Raw genomic sequence first — 25431 nt, 5'->3', positions numbered from 1 at the left:
CGTTCTTGGTTATTTGGTTACCAGGCCCAAGGCAAAGTGAGCCCTGTGAGTTTACTGTCACATACTTCAAAGATGACAGGTGTAATTAATCTCTAAAGCCTAAGAGGTAGGTAAACTGGGCTTCATGGGGTTGTGACCTGCGTTCTGCTATCAGAAAGACAATGCCTAGAAATTATTAATAATTTAATCTTTAAACTTGTGCTTTGAATGTTTATTTATTTTGGGAGAGGGAAAGAAAGAGAGTGAGGGGCAGAGAAAGAGGAGAATCACAGAGCCTGACATGGGGCTCTACCTCACAAACCATGAGATCGTGACCTGAGCCGAAATCAAGAGTTGGAGGTTTAACTGACTGAACCATGCAGGTGCCCTGCACTTTAACTGTCAATGAGCTGTGATGCAGTCACGGAGCATGCACGTGAGCAGCAGAGCAGAGATGGGCTGAAGACAACAGTAAGCTCAGGCCCATCAACATGGTCTGTGGCACAAAAGTCAAGCCAAGAGACCAGGTGTCCTGGGGATCTGGGGAGCACCTGCATGCCTCAGGGCTCCAAGGTGATTAGAGATGTGAGTGGTGGCAAAGGTAGTGGCAGAAGCAGCAGAGGAAAGAGGACTGGCCCCCCAGGCAACGGTGCTGGCACCTGAGGTGGGAGGGCAAGCAGCCAGTCCATCCCTGAGGGCTCTTCCTGGGGAGTCTGTACAGGTATTAACTCTCCCACCTGAGCTCTGCAACAGTGGCTGATGGCGCTGTCATAAATCCTGACTGTAACTACTACAACGTGAAAGCATACACATGGACTTCCTGGGTCCTGGACACGATTCCGATGTTGCGCTGGGCGGGAGGTGGTGCTTGCCACAGGCCACCAAGGAATTCCTGGACACCAGCAGGTTCCTGAGAATTCAACTCAATTCGGACACCGTCCGTTTGGAGATGGCATCGGACTCCATAGGCTCAGGGCATGATCTCCCAAGATGCCCCCCTCCCCCACGTGTACACTTCAGAGCCCAGCTTGTTACCTCTATATCTGATCAACTGGCTAGAAGTCAGAGGTGCCCACAACCCCACCTGTGTTCAATTAACTTGTTAGAGTGGCTCACAAAACCCCGAGAAGTATTTTACTTACTAGATCACCAGTTTGTTTAAAGGGGTGTCACTGAGGAACAGCCAGATGGGAGATACGCATAGGATGGGGGACGGGGCACAGAGCTCCCAGGCCGCTCCGGCGCACCTCGCTTCCAGCGCCTCCATGGTTCACCAACCTGGAAGCTCTTGGAACCCACCGTTTGGGTTTTCCACACAGGCATAGCAGATTAAATCATCCCCCCTTGTTGACTGAGTGAACCTCCAGTCTCCTCCCCTTCCAGGAGGACAGGAGGTGGGACTAAAAGGTCTAACCCTCTAATCACAGGTTGATGCCCCTGGCAACTCAGGTCCTACCTCCTTTAGTGGGGTCTAAAATGAACCTCATTAACATAACAGGAGACAACTTTGTCACTCTCATCAGTTAGGAAATGTCAAGCTACACAAGTAGCTCTGTGCCTGGAATGAGGACAAAGGCCAAATGTGAGACAGACAGCGTGAGCAGGGTAGGGGCAGAGAGAGGGAGACACAGAATCCGAAGCAGGCTCCAGGCTCTGAGCTGTCAGCACAGAGCCGGAAGCAGGACTGGAACCCGTGAACCATGAGATCATGACCTGAGCCGAAGTCAGACACTTAACGGACTGAGCCCCCCAGGCGCCCCAGACCAAATTTATTACTTATTATAAATCACAATATCACACACAGACATTGCAGTAAAGTATTATAGGGAGTTATTGCAATTCTTCTATTTAGAATCTTTCTTTTTGAAAACCGTGCGATGTAGCAAAATATCCAGATTTAGAAATTGTTTCAAGATTGTCATATTCAATGGAAAAGAACGCTATTTTAGCTTTGAGTGAACCTATTATTAATGAGGAAGATCATTTCCCCATTATAATTAGTTTTTCCTTGGGGCACCTGGGTGGCTCAGCCGGTTGAGCACCCAACTATTGATTTCAGTCAGCTCAGGATCCCAGGGCGGGGGGGATGGAGCCTCTGCACTGAGTGTGCAACTTGCTTAAGATTCTCTCTTTCTCTGCTCCTCTCCCCTACTCAAGCTCTCTCTCTCTCTCAAATTAAAAAAATAAAAAAAGCTTTTTCTTGTAATTAAAGATAAAGCATTACAGTGCAGAAATAGGCCTTCTGAATTATATACAAATTATATACAAACAATGAAGGTAGTTGCAGATTGTTGGACACAAGTTCCAGGAAATGTCAGAAGAAACATTAAAATACCACTGCATAAATTTTCATAGAAAGTTAAATTCACACTCAGACATACACAAATGGATTTTTACGAAGGGTTAAATCTTTCTAGAACAGTTATGCCAGGGATTACTTGCTGGGTGCAGGGATTACTTAACAATAAAACTTAAAAAAAATTTTTTTTAATGTATCCCAATGTTGTCATAGCCTACCAAATATTCTTAAGAGCTCAGGAACAGTTGCATCAGTAGATCTCAAAATTTTAAATTATAAAAATACACGTGTGGGGTGTCTGGGTGGCTCAGGGCATTGAGCACCTTGCTTTCAGCTCGGGTCATGACCCCAGGGTCAAGGCCCTGAGATCAAGCCCCACCTCAGACTACAATTATATCAACTGAAAATAAAACTAAAAATATAAATTTCAATCACATAATAAATGAATTTGCAGAAATATGAGCCAGAAAAGTCTTATGGTCAATCAAGGCATCACATTAATCAAGTATTATTATTTATTGCATTCATAAAATTATGACATCAAAAATATTATTTTGAAATTTGTAAGTTATGGTGTTACTCAGTTGTCAATATTTTCCCAATTACTTTTCGTAAATAATATAGGGAATTTTTAAAAGAAAAAATGTTGAATTTTCATTCCTTTTTTTAAAAGTTGATTTATTTAAGTAATTTCTACCCCCACTGTGGACCTGAAACTCAGGACCCCCAGATCAATAGTTACATGCACTTCAGGCTAAGTCAGCCAGGCAGCTCTATTTTAGTTCCTTTTTTTTTAATGTTTATTTATTTTTGAGACAGAGACAGAACATGAGTGGGGAGGGAGAGGGAGAGGGAGACACAGAATTTGAGGCAGGCTCCCCGCTTTGAGCTGTCAGCACAGAGCCTGACATGGGGCTCAAACTCACAAACCATGAGATCATGACCCGAGCTGAAGTCGGACACTTAACCAACTGAGCCACCCAGGTGCTCCTACTTTAGTTCCTTTAATTGCATGTTTTCCCTGCTCTTTGAACCGGGACTCCATGGCTTTTTTTAATTTTAGTGTTTTTAATTTTATTTTGAGAGAGAGAATGCATGCACACACAGGGAAGGGGCAGAGAGAGAGATTCCCAAGCAAGGTCTGCACTGTCAGAACAGAGCCTGACGCAGGGCTCCATCTCATGAACTGTGAGATCATGACCTGAGCCAAGGTCAAGAGTTGGATGCTTAAGGGACTGAGCCACCCAAGTGCCCCTTTAATTACATTTTCTTTTCTCCAGCTTAGTTTATTATACATACAACATGCAAAATAAGTGTTAACTGTTTGTTATTGGTAAGTCTTCCAGTCAACAATAGGCTATTTGTGGTTATGTTTTGGGGGAGTCAAAATGTGGATTTTCTACTGCATGGAGGGTTGGTGCCCCAAACCCCAAGCTATTCAAGGGCCAACCGTTTGGGAAGAGAATACACTATGAATATACCCACTGCCATCCTGGGTACAATGGTGAGTCTCGAAGGCAAAGTGCTTCTCCTTAGGGGTCTTACAGTCGAATGGGTGAAAATAACAAAAGAAAAGAATCACACAAATACCTGTAAAATGCAACCTTAAAAAAACAGAAGAAAAGAATATAATTGGGGAGATCAGGGAAGTCAGAAAAGGTTTTCTTAGGCAATTGAAGTATCTGTGTTTCGCCATTATATTAGCTAGATTCAGATTATATAGAAAGGAACAGTAAGCTAACCACTGTGTGTCTCATTCTGCACACTTCAGTTTTAAGATGGAATTTAACTGGGGTGTCTGGGTGGCTCAGCCTGACTCTTGACTTCAGCTCAGGTCGTGATGTCACGGTTCATGGGTTCATGAGTTAGAGCCCCGCATCCGGGTCTGCGCTGATGGTACGAGGTCTGCTTGGGATTCTCTCTCTCCCTCTCTCTCTCTCCCCCCCCCGCGCCCCCCCTGCTCAGTTTCTCTCTCCCAAAATAAATAAATTTTTAAAACTTTGAAAAGTAAAATAAAATGGAATTTAACCTCTTCATCTGTGCTAATATTCTTTTCTTTAAAGGTTTATTTTGAGAGAAGAGAAAGAGAGCATGAGCAAGGGAGGTGCAGAGAGAGAGAGGGAGAGGGAGAATCCCAAGCAGGCTCCGTGCTGTCTAGCACAGAGCCTGACTTGGGGCTTGAACTCACAAACTGTGAGATCATGACCTGAGCCAAAGTCAACAGTCAGACGCTTAACTGAATGAGCCACCCAGGCGCCCCATCTGTGCTAATATTCTATGAACATGCCCTCTTAGTCTTTATTTTAGGGGCCAGCACCGTTCCTTTCTGCATCCTTGGTCCCCCGGCCCCCACGTGCACACAGAGCCTATTCTGCACTCAGGCTCTCCACAGCCTCGCCATCACCTCCACATACCCACACCTCGTTCTTCTTGCCTCCCCAGTACAGCTTCCTTTTCCTCTTCTCAGTCAGTTAATAAGGGGGAAATATTCAGAAGTGAATGACCATTTGCATTTTTTCACCATTTGCATTTTCAGAGTATATGTAATATCAACATCTGGAAAGTGTAAAAATATAAAATGATGAATTATAGACGGCGGAAGAGAGCAGACTTAACATTAGGAGCCTTCCAAGAACCTCTATTATTTTCTAGGTGGCTGGCCTTGGTAGACGGCGTTTGGTTGATACTAAACTGGGAAACATGCTCTTTAGAATCAATATACCATATGGTTTGAGAATATCCACGAAATTCATAAAAGGTATTTAAAACAGAATTTCTAGAGGGGTGCCTCGCTGGCTCAGGTGGTAAAGCATATAACTTTTGATCTCCGGGTCATGAGTTCGACCCCCACGTTTGGCGTAGAGCTTACTTAATTAAAGGAAAAAAGGGATTTCTAGAAAATTCCTCTTTTCCATGAGAAATCATTCCTAAAAAAACTCAAGGCAAACATCTCTGTGAGATTGCCTGTAATCACTTCAGATACAAATACAGATCAGATTACATCATTGCTTAATTATAATGTAAGGAGCCTTGGCTTTTTAGGGCTCTGAAGTCTGGGCAGCAATTTGGTTAAAAAAAAAAAACAACAACAACAACCAAAAAACAGGCACATGATATGTTACTAATCTTCCTCTGAGAGTTAGGAAAATACACACCCGAAGATGTCATACAGTAAGAACTTTACAATTGTTTATACCATATTAGGAAAAAAGCTTATGCTATGATTAACTAACATGTTTTTCCTTTTGATTTGGTAACCATGATATTGGTTTAGGAAAACATGAAACAATTTAAGTCAATTGTAAGTTATTTGATTGCCACGTTGTAGCTTTATGACTATAATTCTTTTCAGTATTAAATTGTGATTAGAAGTAATCTAATTTACATTATAAAAATTCCTTCAAGGAATATTTATTGGTAGACAAAAAAAAACCCCATCAAAACATCTCACATTTTCTATTTTTCTATTTGTTAACACAATATTGTATTACATTTTACTGGCGGGAAATTTTTAATGCTTCATTAGAGGCCTTTATTATATTTTGACAAGAAGGAAGTTAGAGGCACTTTCATTTAGAGGTACTAGGAGAAAGAAATCATTGTTTATTGAGCATTTATGATGTGCGAGTGTTCTGGACATTAATGTCAGATCTCATTTAATTACCACGAACATTGTTCCAAACCAAATAAAGAACCAATTATTGTGAATAACATTACTAATAATAGTGATAGTCTTTATCTGTCACTTTATAGCTTACAAAGAAATTTTAATGTAATCTTATCATTATCAGTTTATATATTCATAATTTAAAAAATTAAAGAGTTCCACAAAATTTATTATGAAAAACAGTAATCCAATAGCTTCATATGCCTCTGATTTTTATTTCCAAAGGACCAATTTTCAATCCTTTTCTCTGTTTTAGTATTTATAGCCATGTTTCTACACTTGTTAATTCTATTATTTTAAACATTTCTTCGTCTTCTATATCCATCAGCTTTCTATTATGGAAGATGAGAAAACGATTCTCTTACATGCTAACAGCCCCCCACACTCACATCCATACATCCACACTTAGGAATCTCCTCTTTCCTCATAATATATATTTTATGTGTTTTTGATTAGATCAAACGGTGTTTACATTGTCATGGCCATAAAATAGTTTGCATTGTTGAGCTAAGTTAGTACAGTGTGATTATATTTCCTTTCTTGTACTTTTCCCTAGTAGTCTTTTTCATTTGCTTAGTTTCCCATGTAAGTTATATTAATTTGCCACAAACTCTTTTCTAGAAATGAGTTTTCTAGACATTTTTAAACCCCTATATATCCTAACAATCTTATCCCCCTGGAGACAGCCGTTCTGGAGCCTCCCTTTTCCACCATCCAGGACTTGCTGCTCACAGCTGCTGGCCCCGGCTCCCCCTCCCCCTCACCTGTGCCGGACCCCCCATTGTTTTGATCAGGTATATTTCTCCTTGTTAACTGTTTTAATAAAGTATCTTCTCAAGTAACTTCCTGAAAAGCATATAGAGAACATAATTTTTTTAATCTTGCATGCTTCTAAATGCTTTGATTCTACCCTCATATTTGTTAGTTTGGGTAGGTGAATAATTCTGGGTCAGAAATTATTAACTTTCAGAACTTTGAAACCCTGCTCCCGGTCATCTGCCTTCCTGTGTTTTGATCCCTGATCTCATTCCTGATCCTTTGTATGTGACTGTTTTTCTTTCTAGAAGCCTTTAACATCTCTGTACCAAGAGTTTGAAAATTTCATAATGATGTACTTGGATCTGGGTCTTTTCTATTCCACTTTGCTGGGAACACATGGACCTTTTCAACCCACAATGTCAGGTCCTTCCTTTCTAGAAATTTTTGAGTTATTTCTTTGATTTTTTTCACTTCTAATCTCTTCCTAGAGCCTTCCTGGAACTCTTATTTTATGGATGTTGGGTTGAACCTTGATCAGTCCTCTAATTTTTTATCTGTTCTCTCTCATTTTTATCTCTCTTTCTATTTTTATTCTACTTTATGAGAGATTTTCTCAGCTTTATGTTTCATCCTTCCATTGAAATTTAGTTTTCCACAAAATTTTTCTCACGTTCCACTATCATATTTTAAGTTTCCAAGAAATTTTTTATTCTCATATTTTCCTTTCAGTTATCTATTGTTTCATAGATAATTTTAGTATTGTGTCTCTGTAGAGTTTAATGAGCTGTTGTGTTGGGTTGTTGTTGTTGTTTTTTTAACTTTTATTCTCCCTCTTAGTTTCTGTTTTCTCTAAGCTTTGGCTTACCCTTGGATTTTGTCTCTTTGTTGTTGGAGGCTTTGGTCAAACGTATGGGGATCCTGGACAATCCATTCACATTTAAGAGTGGAACATTCAAACCTGACTTGAAGCTAGCTCTGTGCGGCTTTGCCAACTAGTGAGCTGGTTGAGATGATTCTTGGGGAGATTCCCAATTATCAGTATCCTTACGTCTTTTCTTGGATTTCCAGAGAAAGGCCTTTTCTTAGCTGTCCAATTATTCTTTTAATTTATTTTTTATTTTGTTTATTTTTGAGACAGAGAGAGACAGAGACTGAGCGGGGCAGGGACAGAGAGAGAGAGAGAGGGAGACACAGAATCTGAAACAGGCTTCAGGCTCTGAGCTGTCAGCACAGAGCCCTATGTGGGGCGCGAACCCACAGACTGTGAGATCATGACCTGAGCCAAAGTCGGACACTTAACCGACTGGGCCACATAGGCCCCCCCCCAATCATTCGTTTAAAAAAAATTTAATGTTATTTTATTTTTTTAAGTTTATTTAGAGAGAGAGAGCACGGCAGGAGAGGGGCAGAGAGAGAGGGAGAGAGAATTCCAAGCAGGCTCTGCACTGTCAGCATGGAGCCTGACGTGGGTCTCGAACCCAAAAACCATGAGATCATGACCTGAGTGAAATCAAGAGTCAGATGCTTAACCGACTTGAGCCACCCAGGCGCCCCAGATGTCCAGTGTTCTATGTGGAGGCTCTAAGCCTGCTTGCTACTGATCCTGAAGCTGAGTGGATTTAGACTTTCTCCCTTCGACATGTAGACTTGCACTTGCTACTCTTATTTTCAGTGTGGTACCCTCCCCTCAGCTGGGCACGGTACTTCCTCTGGTTCACCTTTATTCAGGAAGCAAACAAAATCTGCTATAGTGCGAGAGGGACAATTGGCTAGCTATGCCTGTTGGCAGACAAGGCAGGTAGTAGGAAGATAGCAACGGAGATCTGGAGTATCTAACTGCTTCTTATAAAAACTTTCAGGGGCACCTGGGTGGCTCATTCAGTTGAGCATCCAACTTTGGCTCAGGTCATGATCTCGTACTTCGTGGGTTCAAGCCTCATCTTGGGCTCTGTGCTGACAGCTTGGAATCTGGAGCCTATTTTGGATTCTGTGCTTCCCTCGCTCTCTGCCCCTCCCCCACTCACGTGCATGCTCTCTCAAAAATAAATAAACATAAGAAAAAATTTTAAACAAACATTTCAAACAATCCTCGTGTTTCATCCTTCTTTTTCAGAGATTCCTGGTTTTTCAAATTTAGGTTTTATTAGTACTGAGGTCAGGAGATAATTGCCATTGAAAACATCGTTTGTTGTTCACCATTCCCAGGAGGAAGCAAGCCACCCCACAGAGAGCCACAGGGGAAGGCCCAGGGTTGGTCGGATAACAGTGAGGGAGAAACAGCCTTTACTGCAATTTCATGAGAGGACCGGGAGAGGCAGGGTAAGCAAGCCAAAGACTGGCTAGTTTCGGTAATTTCAGCAGGCTCTGGGACACGGGGGCTGTTCTTAGGTGTTGACTCCCAGCCTGGGATGATTAGGACAACAGAATATTGGCTCAGTGTTAAGAACCCCATAAGAGAGGTGGGGAGAGAAGCCCTGGGAGGTGCCATCTCCCCACTATCAGTAAGGCCACAGATGTTAAAACATCAGAATAAAAAGCTATGTTTAACACACTTAATCCTGTCAATTTCTGAGCCTCTGGGAGGTCTGTGGTGCAAGACGGCTCACTTCTGGAGTTCCTCCACTGCCGTTTATGGTTCTGCTTTCCTGAATATAATATGATTATGACAAGTAAGGACTTCTCCCCAATCCCTCCACTCTCCAGTTTTCAAAATTGTATGCTGTTGTTCTCTCCCTTGTTCTCTTTGAATATGAGATGTTTATAGCTTTTTAAACATCATTTAAGGTCATTTTAATGGGATTTGGTGAGCTGGCAAAGATGAATGCTTGTGTTCAATCTACCCCCTTTAACTTTGTCACAGAGTAAGTACAAATACTTTTTCCTGTTACCTTGAAAGAATATTTAATGACTGCACTCCACCCCACCCTACTCCTGCTCCAAAGAAGGCCGTATAACTATCTAAAAATATTTGAAGGGGTATTATATAGAGGAAAGAGTAAACTTACCCTGAGCTCCTCCAGAGTCCATAACTAAGAACAATAACTAGAACTTTTAGGGAGAGGTTTTTCAGCTCGATAAAAAAAAAAAATATTAGGGGCACCTGAGTGGCACACCTGATTAACCGTCTGACTCTGGATCTCGGCTCAAGTCATGATGTCACGGTTTGTGAGTTTGGGCCCCTCAACAGGTTCTTCACTGATAGTGCACAACTTGCTTGGGATTCTGTCTCTCCTCTCTCTGTCCCTCCCCACCTTGTTCTCTTTCACTCTCTCTCAAAAGAAAAAAACTTAATTGTATACATGTACCACATCATTATTCATTCATCAGTTGATGGATATTTAGGCTCTTTCCATATTTTGCCTATTGCTGATAGTGCACCTATAAACATTGGGGTGCATGTGCCCTTTCAAAACAGCACTCCTATATCCTTTGGATAAATACCCAGTAATTCAATTGCTGGGCTGTAAGGTAGTTCTATTTTTTAATTTTCTGAGGAACCTCCATACTGTTTTCCAGAGTGTCGACACCAGTTTGCATTCCTACCAACAGCGCAAAAAGGGTCCACTTTCGCCGCATCCTCGCCAACATCTGCTGCTGTCTGAGTTGTTCATTTTAGCCATTCGGACAGGTGTGAGGTGGTATCTCACTGTGGTTTTGATTGTATTTCCCTGATGATGAGTGACATTGAGCATTTTTTCATGTGACTGTTGTGGGGAGCTGCAAAGATTCAGCTGCTTGGCCGTTTACTAGCCGGTAATGTCACTCCCAGAGGGGAGTTGCAAAAAGAGGCAGGGGAGAGCCACTCCCTGCCAGGAGAAGCCAGAAAAACAAAGATCAATCGCCTACCGGCAGGGTGGTATCAGCCCTTCACGTGCGGTGCTAAAAACTTTAGTTTGTTTCCTCCTTTACCCTAGCTTTGACCCTGTTTCCTAGCAACCGACCTAGATCAGCTGCCTTGTTCTCCCGCCTAAAAACCTTTATAAGAGACAGTGTTTTCTGAATAAAAGAAGAGGCTTGATCAGATACCGTGTGTTGTGTCCTTACTCTCTGTGCTCCCCCTTCCTGCCCTTTCTCCCCCTCTCTCAGGATCAAGAACCCGCGAGGATTTTCTGCCCTGCTGGCCGGGGTGGGACGTGACAAGGGGCCCCCAACGTGGGGTGAGTGACCGGGAACATGACAGTCTGTTAGCCATCTGGACGTCTTCTTTGGAAAACTGTCTATTCATGTTTTTTTCCCATTCCTTCACTGGATTGTTTTTTGGGTGCTGAGTTTGATAAATTCTTTATAGATTTTGGATACTAAACCCTTATCTGATATTTCGTTTGCAAGTATCTTCTCCCATTCTGTTGTTTTTTAAAAAAGTTTTGCTGATTGTTTCCCTTGTGGTGCAGAAGATTTTTATCTTGATGAAGTCCCAATAGTTCATTTTTGCTTTTGTTTCCCTTGCTTCTGGAGACATGTCAAATAAGAAGTTGCTCTGGCCAAGGTCAAAGAGGTTTTTGACTGTTTTCTCTTCTAGGATTTTGATGGCTTCCTGTCTTACATTTAGGTCTTTCATCCATTTTGAATTCATTTTTGTCCATGGTGTAAGAAAGTGGTCCAGGTTAAAAAGAATGAAATCTTGCCATTTGCCGCAGTGTGGCTGGAACTAGAGGGTATTATGCCAAGAGAAATAAGTCAGTTAGAGAAAGACAAATATGACTTCACTCATATGAGGACTTTAAGATACAAAACAGATGAACATAAGTGAAAGGGAGCAAAAAATAAAACAAAAACAGGGAGGAGGACAGACTATAAGAAACTCTTAAATACAGAGAACAAACTGAGGGTTGCTGGAGGAGTTTTGGGTGGGGAAAGGGCAAAATGGGCAAGGGGCATTAAGGAGGACACTTAATGGGGATGAGCACTGGGTTCTATATGTAAGTGACAAATCACTAAACTCTATTCCTGAAATCATTATTACACTATATGTTAACTAAATTGGATATAAATTTAAAAATGAATAAACTTAAAAAAACTTTTAAAGAAAAATTATTAGAGCAGTCTAAAAATTTAATCTGATGCCTCATGAAATAAAGAGCTTTCCAATATGGAACATATGTATCTACTCATGAACCGCTATCAAGTGCCCATTACGACCAACATAATTTCTCCCCGATCTCAAGCTGCTCATGGTCTAATGGAGGGATAGAAATGTCTCAGCCTAAAGATTCTTGATCCCCAAGATCTTCCTGTTATACTTACCATAGAATTTATATTTCTCTTTTGGAGCATTTATAATTCCTTCCTTAATTTCTGAGTTCTTTTTAGTCTCCATAAGAGCAAGAACTGTGTCTTTGTTGATCATTACTTTACCACTTAGATTTAGTATAGCACCTGGTACGTTGTAGGTGCTCTGAAGCAGACAAAAATTTAAATAGCAGATTAAGAAGTAGTTTGATATGAATATAATCATAGCACTAGAGAAGAATTCCAGAAGAAGTAGAATTAGTTTAGACAATTTAGCATGAGAGGATAAGGGAGGACTTCCTGAGGGGGTGATGGTACTGACATAAATTCTTAAAGAACATTCAAGACTTAAGAAGGCAAGGGGGTGCCTGGGTGGCTCAGCCAGTTGAGTGTCCGACTTAGGCTCAAGTCATGATCACACAGTTTGTGGGTTTGAGCCCCGTGTTGGGCTCTACACTGACAGCTCAGAGCTTGGCGCCTGCTTCGAATTCTGTGTGTCCCACTCTCTCTGCCCCTCCCCTGCTCATGATCTGTCTCTCTGTCTCTCAAAAATAAATAAATAAATGTTTAAAAAAAAAGTTAGGAAGGCAAGGAAGGAGAGGAGGAAAATTCTAGGAGAAGAAACACAATGATCACCAGAATTTTTAAATAGCATATGCAATCTTTGAACTACAATGTATTCACTATAGTAGGTTAGAGTGAAGACTGGAGAGCAAGATAGGAGCAAGGTGATACTAAAAAGTTTGACAATATGGCGATTAATATTATTCAAGGCTCTGAAGTAGAAGACTTCACAGTTTTTCTTTAAGTAGGCTTCATTCCCAGCACAGAGCCCAATACGGGGACTGACGTCACAACCGAGATTAAGACCTGAGCTGAAATCAAGAATTGGACGCTTGACTGAGTCACCCAGGTGCCCCAAAGATTTTACAATTTAATTTAGCTTAAGATCACTCTGGCAGCAATGTGTAGGATAAATGAGAAGTGGGAGGTAGAGGTAAGACCAGTTGGGAATGTGGAAAGTAGAAGGAAACACTAGAATATGAACACAATTCAGCCAATTTCTTTGCCACTTTAGAACAAAGATTGCCTTTCCTCCAATTTCCCTAACAGGTTCCTCATTTCTGTCTGAGACCTCACCAGAATGGTCTTCATCATCCATGTTTCTATGCACATCCTGCTCCAAATGACTTCAGTATTCTCTAATAGAACTGAAGCTTTCTCCACAGCTCTTCTCTTTTCTGAGCTCTCACCAGAATCACACCTGATGGTCCATTCATAGCAATATGGGATTTTTATAGCATGCACCTCAAAACTACCAGTCTCTGCCCATTATTTAGTTCCAAAGTTACTTCCACACATCTTTAGGTATTTATTACAGCAGCACCCCACTTCTCAGTACCTATTTCCTGTCTTAGTTCCTTTGGGCTGCTATAAGAAAACACCATAGCATCCAGGGGCACCTGGGTGGCTCAGCTGGTTGAGTATCTGTCTTCAGCTCAGGTCATGATCTCGTGGTTCATGAGTTCAAGCCCCGCATCGATCAGGTTCACTGCTGTCAGCACAGAGCCTGGTTCAGATCCTCTGTTCCCTTCTCTCTGCCCCTCACCTGCTCTTTCTCTCTCTCTCTCAAAAACAAATAAACATTAAAAAAAAAAAAACCCCACCATACATAGCACCCATAGATGAATGACTTATAAACAACAGAAATTTAATTCTTACAGTTCTGGAGGCTGGGAAGTTCAAGACCAAGGTACCAGCAGATTTGGTGTCCAGTGAGAACCTGCTTCCTGGTTCACGGATAGACATCTTTTGTAGTGTCTGCACATAGCAGAAAGGGCAAATGAGCACTCTGGGGTCCCTTTCATAAGGGTCTAATCTTATTCATGAGGGCCCTGCTCTCAAAGGCCCTACCTCCTAATACCATCACGCTGGTGATGAGTATTCAACATATGAGTTTGGGGGTTATGGGGGAAGAGACACAATCAGTCATAGCACGGGCATCTATAATTAGTTAATGATAGAATCCACCAGGGGTGCCTGGGTGGCCCAGTCAGTTAAGCATCTGACTTTGACTTAGGTCATGATCTCACGGTTCGTGGATTCGAGCCCCACACGGGCTCTGTGCTGACAGCTCAGAGCCTGGAGCCTGTTTCAGATTCTGTGTCTCCCCCTCTCTTCTGCCCTTTTCCTGCTCCGCTCTCTCTCTCTCTCTCTCTCTCTCTCAAAAATAAACATTAAAAAAAAAAGAATCTACCAAAGCTTTTGCCATGCTCTCTGTTCCTTGTTATTATTTATGGAATTATTCTTCACTACAAACCTACAGACTCCTTCAGTGTTACTCCTCTGACTCTTAATTTACCATTAGCTGACACTGCTTCTGCGTTCACCTCCTCCTGCATTGTGATCTGGTCCAGGATGGCAATTTAGCTCGCTTCCTTACATGCGAACCGCTGGCATTACCACACCTCATGTGTCAATAGATAGGCTCTACACATTGTCAACAGTTTAAAATTTGATATTTTTAAATATCTAGACACACAAAATATAGTTTTAATCAAAGAAAATATTTTCTTCCAAAGTTGAAGCATGATTGGCTTAAAAAACAATGTTACTATTTACAGTGTTTGGTATATGAGGCAGTCCACAACTATGTGATAAATGAATGGACATTTCAGGTCAGGACATCAATATAAAAGACCCAAGATGGCAAACTCTGGGTACATTCTAAAAGCAGTAATGGTCAAAATAGCAGATACATGAAAGCACAGTAAGAAGGTGAGCCGCAGTAACAGGGAGTCCTGATGCTAAGATGGGACATTTGGATTTTACAGAGAACCATTAAAATTTGGTTATAAACAGCTATCTGCTTAAGATACTCTGGGGGGCACCTGGGTGTCCCCGTTGGTTAAGCGTTAAGCATCCAACTCTGGACTTTGGCTCAGGTCATGATCTCCTGGTTTGGGGTTACGAGTTTCAGCCCCGAGCGGGGCTGCAGGAGTAGCCTGGAGCCTGCTTGGGATTCTCGCTCTACCTCTCTCTCTACTCCTTCCCCATTCATGCTGTCTCCGTCTCTCTCAAAATAAATACATAAAACCTTAAAATTTTATGAAGAATAAAAGAAAAAGAAAGATACTTCTGAAACTTGCCATTTTAGAGATGTTTTCAAAAATGGCCAGTATAATATAAATACAGGAGCAATTCTGCTTCAGGGATGGAAAAGAGATGGTGTAGAGCAGAGCAATTCTATAAGACAAAGTGCAAAAAGAGGGGGTGAGGGGGGTGATGGGGAAATGAGCCACCTGCAATTCAACAAATGAAAAAGGAAAAGCCTGCTTGGGTATTCAGCGATGGTGTCCACGATGGAACCCAAACCCCGGACTGTGTGTGGGGCCGTCGAGCTGCAGGCCGTCAGCAGGAGGCCTGCCCTTGGGAAGCGGAGCACAGAGGGGACTGTGAACCTCTAAAGTGAGGACTGCTGTCTGCTGTCAGGGTGAGCGTGGGAAGGTGGCGGGCAGGGAGGGAGCCCCAGGGAATAAACCTTGAGAACAAACCTTGAGAAGCCATTCATTGGCACATCAGTGGGGAAAAAAACATTTTTTTAGAGAAATTCTTTGAGATGGCTTCCTTCCTACTTCAAACAAGTTGTTTATACTATAAATCTTGCAAAATCATCAAAGAAAATATAAACTTTTAGCCCTTGTTGGAACCAAAAGATTTACCCAAGGACCCAGATAATCACCAACACAATCTATTTGAAATCCTAATACTGGACCAATATAGATACTTCGTTAGGATGAACAACCAGAAAAGTTAACAAATTTCAAAGTTTACTGACAAATACACACATACAGACTTGAGTAAATAAATGTTGTAAAATGAGTAAATAACTATGATGTTCCTGAATAGGAAAACTCAACATGACGATGAAAAGTCACCCCAAATTAACCTAGGATTTATGCAACCCCAACCAGAATCCTAAAAGGTTTGAGTTCAGCATTTCATCAGAATTTCCTCTGCGTACTCTCGGAAGCCCAGCACGCCTTCCTCAGGAAAGGAATTGTGAGCAAGCCCTACCTGTCTTTTGATCTGGTTCCGCATATACCACTTAGGAGAAACTCCTTGAAATTTGTGCATGTAGCTGGTATTTCCCATATTCCCATATTAATGCAAGCTGTTTTAATTTTCAATGTTATGTAACACACAACTCCAAAATTCAGTAACTTAAACCAAGAATCAGTTTCCTCGCTTGTGATTTTGCAGGTGGGCAGGGCTCCGTGCGGCCTCATCTCTGCTTTGTACAGCACTAGTAAGGTTGGTGTGACCGAGGCTAGGGGGTCCATTTCCAAGACGGCTCCAAGTTGGTGCCGGCTGTCATGTGTGAGCTCAGCCGCCATTACTGGCTGGAGCCCTTTATTCTTTTCCACTAGCCTGGCTACTGGGCTTCAGAGGAAGGAAGCAGAAGGCTTACTAATTCTGGGTTCAGAGATCCCAGAATGTTACTTCTCTGCATTTGACTAGGTGACGCACTCACAAACCCACATCAGATTCAAGAGGAGACAGAAGTTCTCTCTCCTGATTGAAGTAGCTGCATGTATGCACCAGAAGGGGCAGTTATTGGGGGGCACATCTTTGACTACTACTCAGGTTGTTCCTCTATCTTATATTCCATTGGTCATTTGGTCAGTTTCCATAAAGGATATCCAAGTGCTTAAGCCATCACCTTTCTTAGAAGTAGTCCCAAATAATTACTAATTTAAATATAACTCATCATGAAAGTAGTACTTCCGGAAAAGCACATCATTTTTCTAACTTTTTTGAGATGTAATTTACAGTGAAATATACAGATCATAGTATAGAATTCAATGTATTTTGATACACACATATAGCTATGTATGCATAGTTGTGTAACACATTCCCATATCAAGATATCTCCCTCACCCAAAAATATTCTATGTGCCTTTTTCTTGTCAACCTGTGTTCCCAGAGGCAACCACTATTATTTTAACCTTAAATTTGCCTACTCTAGAACTTCATATAAATGAAATTATATGCATATTCCTTTATGTCAGACTTCATTCAGCAGTTTTTGAGATTCATGTTTTGTATATTAAACATTTGTTCCTTCATGAGTAGCATTTCATTTTATGAACATACTACAATTTGCATAACTTCATGTGTTGGTGGATATTTAGGTTGTTTCCAGTTTGGGGGTATCTTAAAGCTGCTATGAACATTCATTTTCATATACCTAAACTTTTATTTCTCTTCAGTAAATACCTAGAAGTGAAACTTCTGGGTCATATAGATGATGTATCTTTAATTTTAGAAGAAATTGCCAAGGTTTCCAAAGTGGGTGAGCAAGGCGCCCCTTGGTGAGAAGTTTTAAATTTTTGTTATGTACAACTTTTCCAATCTTCTTTTAAAGTCAGTACTGTCTGGGTTCTAAAAAATACTTTACCCCAAGGTCATGAAGGTATTTCCTGTTTTCTTCTAGAAGCCTTAGTTTTTGCTTTTATTTATATTTAGGTTAATAATACACCACAAATTACTTTTCAAGCATAGTATGAGGTAAGGCCTGAGATTCAAAATATCATTACTCCAGCACATTTTCCCTTTCCCCATGGAATTTTTATGGAGTCTTTGTTAAAAATCAGTTGACAGGGGCGCCTAGGTGGCTCAGTTGGTTGAGCCTCTGACTTTGGCTTAGGTCATGATTTCATGGTTTGTGGGTTCCAGGCCCGTGTCAGGCTTTGCACTGACAAGGGCAGAGCCCACTTTGGATTCTGTTCCCCTTCCTCTCTGTCCCTCCCCCACTCATGCACATGCTCTCTCTCCGCTCACTCATAAATAAACATAAAGTCTGTGTCTCCTTCTCTCTCTGCCCCTCCCCCTCTCATGCTCTCTCTCTCTCTCTGTATCAAAAACAAATAAAATAAATAAACATAAAAAAAAATCATTGACCATATTTGTGTGGGTGTATTTCTGGACTCTACTATGTTTCAATGATCTATGTGTCTTATTTACTGTACCCATCCATATCCAATATCATGGAGACTCAGTCCTTCAACTCTCTTCTTTTTCAAAACTGTTTTAGCTATCCTATGTTGGGAAATAGGACGAACTGTCCTTATCGGACCTCTGTTCTCAGCACTGTCCTTGTGTAAGAATTGTCCTTATCGGACTTCTGTTCTCAGAACGCTGGGAACATGGGAGTTGATGACATACCAGGAGGACGCACAGGACAGAGCCTTCCTGGTCACCAGCCACGTGCATCAAGAAACCATAGCACCAGAGATATATCCACGCACAGCTGCAAGCTGTTCCTGTTCTGTCTTTTCTTTATCTGTATCTATTGTTAAACATTTACTGCTGAGTAAACGTTTACTATACTCTAAGAAGGGTATAAAATAAGATGCTGTTCCTAATAAAGTTTGCCATTAGTCCTCAGCTCTTGGTCCATCTTCATTGCTTTCGGACATCCACGGTTCCCTTACTTTCGGGAACATTCAGGTTTCCGTTGAGAACCATCCCATGTTCACGTTTCCAGGCGGAGTTTGGGAACGTCCTGGCCTCCACCAGCCATCCGCCTTTGGGAACGCTGCGTCTCTCATCGTCTCCCCAGGACCCTCCTCACAAAGGAGAACCTACCACAATCCTAGGCTCGTCACATAGCTTTTAATTAAGCTTGAAATTTTTAGTGAAAAGCCTACTGGGATTTTGACTGCATTGAATCTACAGATCAATTTAGAAAGATCTGACAACAAAACAATATTGAGTGTTTCAATCGTGTAAATACCATATCCATTTATTTAAATCTCCTTTAATTTCTCTCAGCAATAAGTATCACACATTTAAATCTTAGGTGTTTGTTTATAATCTGCTCTGATTAGTGTAACTTATAAATCTGTAAAAGCCATACAAGGAAATTTCAAGACTGGTATGACATGTTGTTTCTTCTTACAATCTAACAGGAGAGCAAAGTATCCTCATTACAGTTTTAAAAGTAGAAAAATTTGAGTAACATTTGAATTAGAAGAGATGAAATATGTACACAATAATAGCACAAAGAATATAAGAGTTATAAAAGCATACATACAATACAAAAACCAAGGAGAAAGAAAATTCAGCCTTTGATTTCCCTTAACCAATTAAAAATAACAGAAATATGTTTCAGTGAATCCATCACTTAATATATGAAAAACTGAATTGTAAGAGATATAGGCAATTGGGAAAATAAAAACCTTTTTACGACTTCTGTATCCAAACTGGCATTCAGCATGGATAACAAACTTTAGCTTTTAAAAGATTTTAAGTAATCACTACACAATGTGGGGCTCAAATTTATAACCCCAAGATCAAGAGTCACATGCTCTATTAACTGAGCCAGCCCAGCGCCTCTATTTCCTTTAATATTTTCATTTATGAAGATTACTTAACTTACTTCACTGAATCATTTCAGCATTTAATAACCAATATAACCAAGCTTCATCCTTCAACTTTGATCTTTCTACATTAATTAAAAATGGCGGGTCAGAATTCCCTTTATATAAACCTTTTTACAACATACTTGAAAGTGGTTAACTTATTTCTTTTTTCTTGCTAAGTACATAATCCCAATTCAAAAGCTTTTCTTCATATATTTTAATTCCTTAATTTTTTTGGATAAAACTATCAAATAAATATACACTACAATATGATTAAATCGGTCTTTTAGGATACTTCCCTCCCCATAATTTCAGAAGAGAAATTAGACTTTTGACTGAAAAATAAAGTTATTCTTTATTATTTTAATTATCTTTTTAAAACATATGCATCAAATAAGAAATCAGTATTGTTAGAACATTTATAATCTGAAAATGTTCTTAGCAGTAGCAATTCCTCCATAAAATATAACTGCATATACAAAGCAGTATCAAATCCACATATATATATATGTATAATGAGAAGATAGGACATCTTTTTATGTCAGGGCTATATGAAAATTAATAGTTATAAAATGGGATAGAAAATATCTTTGCTGCTAACTAGTATGTGATTTTGACAAACTTCTCTAACATATTCATTCTCCTCTCTTCGGAAAAAAAGGGAGGGAATAATACTCACCTCCATAGAGTTGCTGTAGAGATTAAATTACTGTTTGCAAGATACCTGTATAGTTCCTACTTGATAGTAAGTACTAAATTAATGGCAGCTAATTTCATTACATGGCACTAATAACAACAGAAATAAAGTTGATCCTTGAACAACACAGGGATCAGAGGCACTGAGCCCAGCACAGTGGAAAATACAAGTATAATGACTCCCACAAAACTTAATAGCCTACAATTGACAGAAAGCCCTACAGTAACATAAACTGTCTATTAACAAATATTTTGTATGTTGTATGTATTATAAACAAGCCAGAGAAAAGAAAATATTAAGAAAATCATAAGGAAGAAAAATACAGTACTATGTTTTATAGTCTTATAAAAAATCTGCATGTAAGTAGACCACCGAGTTCAAACTGGTATTGTTCAAAGTTCAACCGTATATTGCCTTACAGGGGCTATTCTGTATGCTATTTAATTCAATAGGCTGACTGAAAGAGGAAAAGAAAAACCTGAGGAACTCTGCAATATGGTGATTAGTCCACAGCTATGTGTCTGTATACTAAAAACCAGCCATAATGCATAAATGTACATTAGAGCACAAATGCACAAACAACATCCTAGAGTCTTACGCAGTTTTTTCTTTTGCATCCATAGCTCATTAGAAACTAAGTTATTTAACAGAATTAAGCGTCTCAAGGAAAAAATTAATGTCAACTTTGAAGGTTTTAGAATTAAATTGAGGAAAGTATTTAACATATCATTTGTGACTGATCTTCAGACCTACTTAAAGTGACCAGTTATGGTTAGGTTTAAAATACACAAGTGCAAATAAAAACTGAAATGTGTAACAGATCTCTCTTCATTTCTTATAAAAAAAAAAAAGGACAAAACTTAAGTATGTAAAATTATATTAAAAATATCAGGAACTTCAACCATCATCAGAGATTATATAGAAAACTAGCAAACTCCCACACACATGTAATTAATGTGAAATAGAACATATGTGAACATATTACATACATGATTTTCTTTGGCTACTTACGACCACAAAACAATTCGGAACAAAATATATTTTGTGCAAAAATTAAAGAGACCTGTATTTTAAGAGAGAAGAAAAGGAAAGATGAATCATTAACAGGTCCCCATGGTTAGGACCTGAATGTGTTTCCCCCAACACCTATGCCACGGCCAGCAACGGGAGCGGAGACAAATGGTGGCCTACCGGGCTGCACCACTTTAAAACAGATCACGCCAGATTATGTCGATATTATGACAAGGCAAACATTTACCCTTGGCCACTTAGCAAGGACTTGCCCCAGAAAATTCTATTATCTTCTCAATATTAATCTGGACAGAGGGATGAGGATGGTGCAGATGGGAGACTTAAAAAAAAAAAACAACAGAAAAAACATACAAAAGAAATACATATAACATTAGACATTTAGTACAAATAATGAAAAGTGACTTTATGACACGTTTTCTAACAAAGGTTATTATTTTTACATATCTTGAAATCTTGTAAAAACCAGGTAAATAGCAAGGGGTTAAAAACAAAGTCACTGATGAATGATTATCACTTTTTACCAGAGTTCATGCCGTTATCTTAGTTGGAAAGCTCCTGCCCCAAGTCACAAAATTTATGCTCTGCCACATGATGACATATGAAAATCATTTCTTAAAAGAAATTATTTTATATTTGGTGGTGACAGAGCTCTTGAGAAAGTGCTATACAAACTGAAGTTTATAGAAATTTTTAAGTGATAATCTTAAAATGCCATACAAAAATGTGTAAACGAAAAGAATCTTTAGAGTTGCAGGGCATTACAAAATCCATAATGCGGATTAAGACCAGAGGTCATCTCTTCTGCATTTAAAAACATTGTTAGCATAATCTTAAAAGTTCAAAATTGCGTTTTCAGTCAGCAGCAAAAGGTGCTGGACACCCCACCGCACTCCACGGGGCCTGCGGAGAACGCGGGCGCGCTGTGCCCCGGCCGCACCGGCTCGCGGCGCTGACGCACGGGCGCGGGAGAGATTTTGCAGCAAGTCTCACTTGGGAGATACTCTAGCATTAAAACATTTATACTTATCTTGTATCTACCCTATCCGAGAGGAAACTGCTTTCAAAAGATATTATAAACAATATAAATCCTGATAGTAAAGCACTGTAAAAATTAGGTATGGTATTTTTGGCACAAAGCACTTTTAAAATCTGAGCTCATTTTTCAAAATAGATGTCTGGAATTCCTTATTTGAAAATAAAACCTTTTAACATACACGTAACGTGTAAATGATTTTTATGAATGAATTAATTAGATTCTATGTTTCCTTAAGTACTGAACATACCGTCAGTGTACTTCAGTCCCAGATGACTACGCCACACCTCCACATTCTAAATTATACAGATATTGCACACAAGTAACATTGCCAAAATACACAATAATGCAGTCTGGCAAGATTTAGAGTTTACCTTTCGATATTATTTTTTTGTAAGTATTCAGATTCAACACTATTTTCCAGAAAGGCTATATGACCAATTTCAGAAAAAGAACACTTGCTATTTTCTCTTGACCCATAATATTAAAATCTGTACCAACATATTTGGTCATTTCAGTTATGTTCTCCAGCGTTTCAAATTCAGCAAAAACCTGTTTTTGACACTTCTTATGGACCATGCCTTCAAAAACAGGAGAAGCTTCGTCTGATGCAAAAAAATTAAAATGAGTTCACAAGGCAGTGACTTTTCTACCAAAGATCTCACTCCATCTGAAAAGCACTGCAGAGCAGTATTTAAGTCTGTCAACTTTCAGAGAGCCATTAGGTGCAAAGTCTGCTAAAAAAAAAAACAACTTGTAACATACCATAACAGCTGGATGTATTTCTTACGGAACTGCACAATATAATTCAATTTTTTCCTCCCTAAAACGTTTTAGAGTATGCTACAGCTGCTAAAAGGATTTCTGTTTTTCTTGGTCCTCTGTCTGTTGGGTCTAAGATTGATGACATCTCCACCATTAAGGGTACTTGAATTTTGACCTGAGTGACTTCCACCGGATGTATTAAAGACACCTGTATAAATTGAGAGACAACACAGAGAATAGAACTGATATAGTTCAGGGTTACCAAATGTAAACTGTACATCCGGTTTCTTAGTAAGTCTGTAATATTTTCAGTTTTTAAGCTTTTGTTTTCACATATTTAAAAAAAATTTTAAGTAAACTCTACCATCTTTTTTTTTTTTTTTTTTTTAAGTAAACATAGGGCTTGAACTAACATCCCTGACATCAAGAGTCACATGCTCTACCAACTAAGCTATCCAGGTGCACCACATTTTATTTTTTAAATTTTCTTTAAGGTTTATTTATTTTTGAGACATGGAGAAAGAGTGCAGGCACGGGAGGGGCAGGGAGAGAGGGAGACACAGAATCCGAACCAGGCTCCAGGCTCTAGCTGTCAGCACAGAACCCCATGCAGGGCTTGGACTCACGATCCAAGAGATCATGACCTGAACCGAAGTTGGCTGCTTAACAGACTGAGCTACCCAAGCGCTCCAACATTTTATTTATTTTTAGTAGCCAATATACATCATTCAAAGTTCAAAGGACACAAAAAAGGATCACAGTGAAGTCTCCCATCCACATCACCAGTTAACCTTCCCTAACATATCCTTCCAGAAATATTTTGTGCATATGTAAGCAAAACTGCACACGTATTATTCTTTCCAGCCTAAAATGGTAAGGAACCGTACACACTGTCCTGCATCTTTTCACTAATGATCCATTTCTGAAATTTGGAATCAGTAAATATGATAATTTCAATAATTTTACTGATTATCTTTTACATCATATAATTTCCTCAAGAATATCAGATCTGTAGGTGACAATGGTATTTGTAAGATTTTATGTTAATAAAAACACTGCATTTGTAAAAGCTGGTAGTAATGTAAAATTTTCCTATTTGGCTAAAACAACAACAAAATGGTCTATAGATAATTAAAGTGATGAGTAGATAAAAGGATGACATAAAAGAAAATGTTTAACTATTAGAGTTTCCATTTTGAACTGTGATCTTAAAATGTAAGCTCTAATTCTAAACTATTTAGTAAGGTGGGGATGTGTGAACAGAATACAGATATGAAGTCCTTAAGAAACTCTACAGAAACTCAAGAAACAGGGGAGCCTGGGACACCTGAGTGGCTCAGTCAGCTGAGCATCTGACTTCAGCTTAGGTCATAATCTTGCAGTCATGGGTTCGAGCCCTGCACCGGGCATGCTGCTCTCAGGATGTAGCCTGCTTCGGATCTTCTGTTCCCCTTTCTCTTGGTCCTTCCCCAACATGCACTCTCTCTCTCTCAAAAACAACAAAATAAAACAAAACAATAAAAAAAAAAAGGGCGCCTGGGTGGCTTGGTTGGTTAAGCATCCAACTCTTGATTTTGGCTTAGGTCATGGTCTCGCAGTTTTTGAGATGAACCCCAGCTGGGCTCTATGCTCACAGCATGGAGACTGCTTGGGATTCTCTCGCTCCTCACTCTTTGTTTCTCTCCTGCTCACATTCACATGCATTTGTGCTCTCTCATTCACTCTCCCTCTCAAAATAAATAAATAAACATAAAAAAAAGCATAGAAATAGAAAATTTGGTTCTCAACTTCATGGAAGCCAAAGAAACAAGTAAGACATGGTTAGTCAGTTATTGTTAAAGAGAAGACAACACACTTGTTCTTTAGGAAATGGCAAGCTTTGCAGGCATTTAGCATTAAAAATAAAATCAGTGAAGTGTATGGAGACAGTACAAGTAGTGAATCAGAAGAACAAACTTCTTTATTTATAGGACAGACCATTATAAAAAGTCTTTATCTCTGCTATTTTAATATATAAAATGAATTTAGAAAGTTTAATAGTTTAAAAAAATCTTTTAATTCAATATACCTTTTAATATAAGACCTGATACTAAGTTTAAAACTTGCTGATCTAGGGGCACCTGGGTGGCTCAGTCAGTTAAGCATCTGACTTTGGCTCAGGTCATGATCTCACGGTTCGTGAATTCTAGCCCTGCATCGGGCTCTGCGCTGACAGCTCAGAGCCTGGAGCCTGCTTTGGGCTCTGTCTGCCCCTCCCCCACTTACGCTCTCTGTCTCTCTCAAAAATAAATACACATTTAAAAAGTTTTGTAAATATGGTAATAATGAATGAAAAATAAATTTACCAGGTAAACATGAGACTAAAACTTCCTGGATACTTACCAATTTTGTTACTACTTGAATGCGTTAATTCTGGATCCTCAGTTACTTGCTGTTTGAGTTTCTGAAGATATTTTTCAGCCAAATATTTAAATACTAGAATAAAAACAAAAACAATAATCTTACCAGGTCAGTATAATTTCTGCACATAAAATCTGTTATCTT

At 39.7% G+C, this 25431-nt stretch overlaps 1 protein-coding gene across 5 annotated transcripts in view; it reads right to left on the bottom strand.

Annotated features, from left to right (window-relative positions):
* Nucleotides 1–11318: 11318 nt before the first annotated feature.
* RAB23 (RAB23, member RAS oncogene family) overlaps nucleotides 11319–25431 on the bottom strand; it is a 41884-nt gene continuing 27771 nt past the window's right edge. The window contains exons 6-8 of one of the 5 annotated variants that reach the window (XR_003911035.1): nucleotides 25270–25362; nucleotides 13656–13754; nucleotides 11319–11352 (exon numbers count right to left, since the gene is read on the bottom strand). Coding sequence is in view for 3 of the 5 variants with exons in the window: in XM_029945230.1 (XP_029801090.1) it covers nucleotides 22956–23095; nucleotides 25270–25362 (233 nt within the window). In the remaining 2 variants the exon portion in view is untranslated. Of the gene's footprint in view, nucleotides 11353–12061; nucleotides 12100–13655; nucleotides 13755–15099; nucleotides 15180–18707; nucleotides 22860–22884; nucleotides 23096–25269; nucleotides 25363–25431 lie in introns of those variants that run through there. The other 4 variants (XR_003911036.1, XM_029945233.1, XM_029945232.1 and 1 more) reach the window with 4 other exon arrangements.

The sequence above is a fragment of the Suricata suricatta genome, chromosome 7 (genome assembly GCF_006229205.1).
Source record: "Suricata suricatta isolate VVHF042 chromosome 7, meerkat_22Aug2017_6uvM2_HiC, whole genome shotgun sequence".
In the NCBI taxonomy this organism is placed as follows: domain Eukaryota; kingdom Metazoa; phylum Chordata; class Mammalia; order Carnivora; family Herpestidae; genus Suricata; species Suricata suricatta.
The sequence above is the reverse complement of the archived record's forward strand: the minus strand, read 5'-3'. Positions and strand labels throughout refer to the sequence as shown.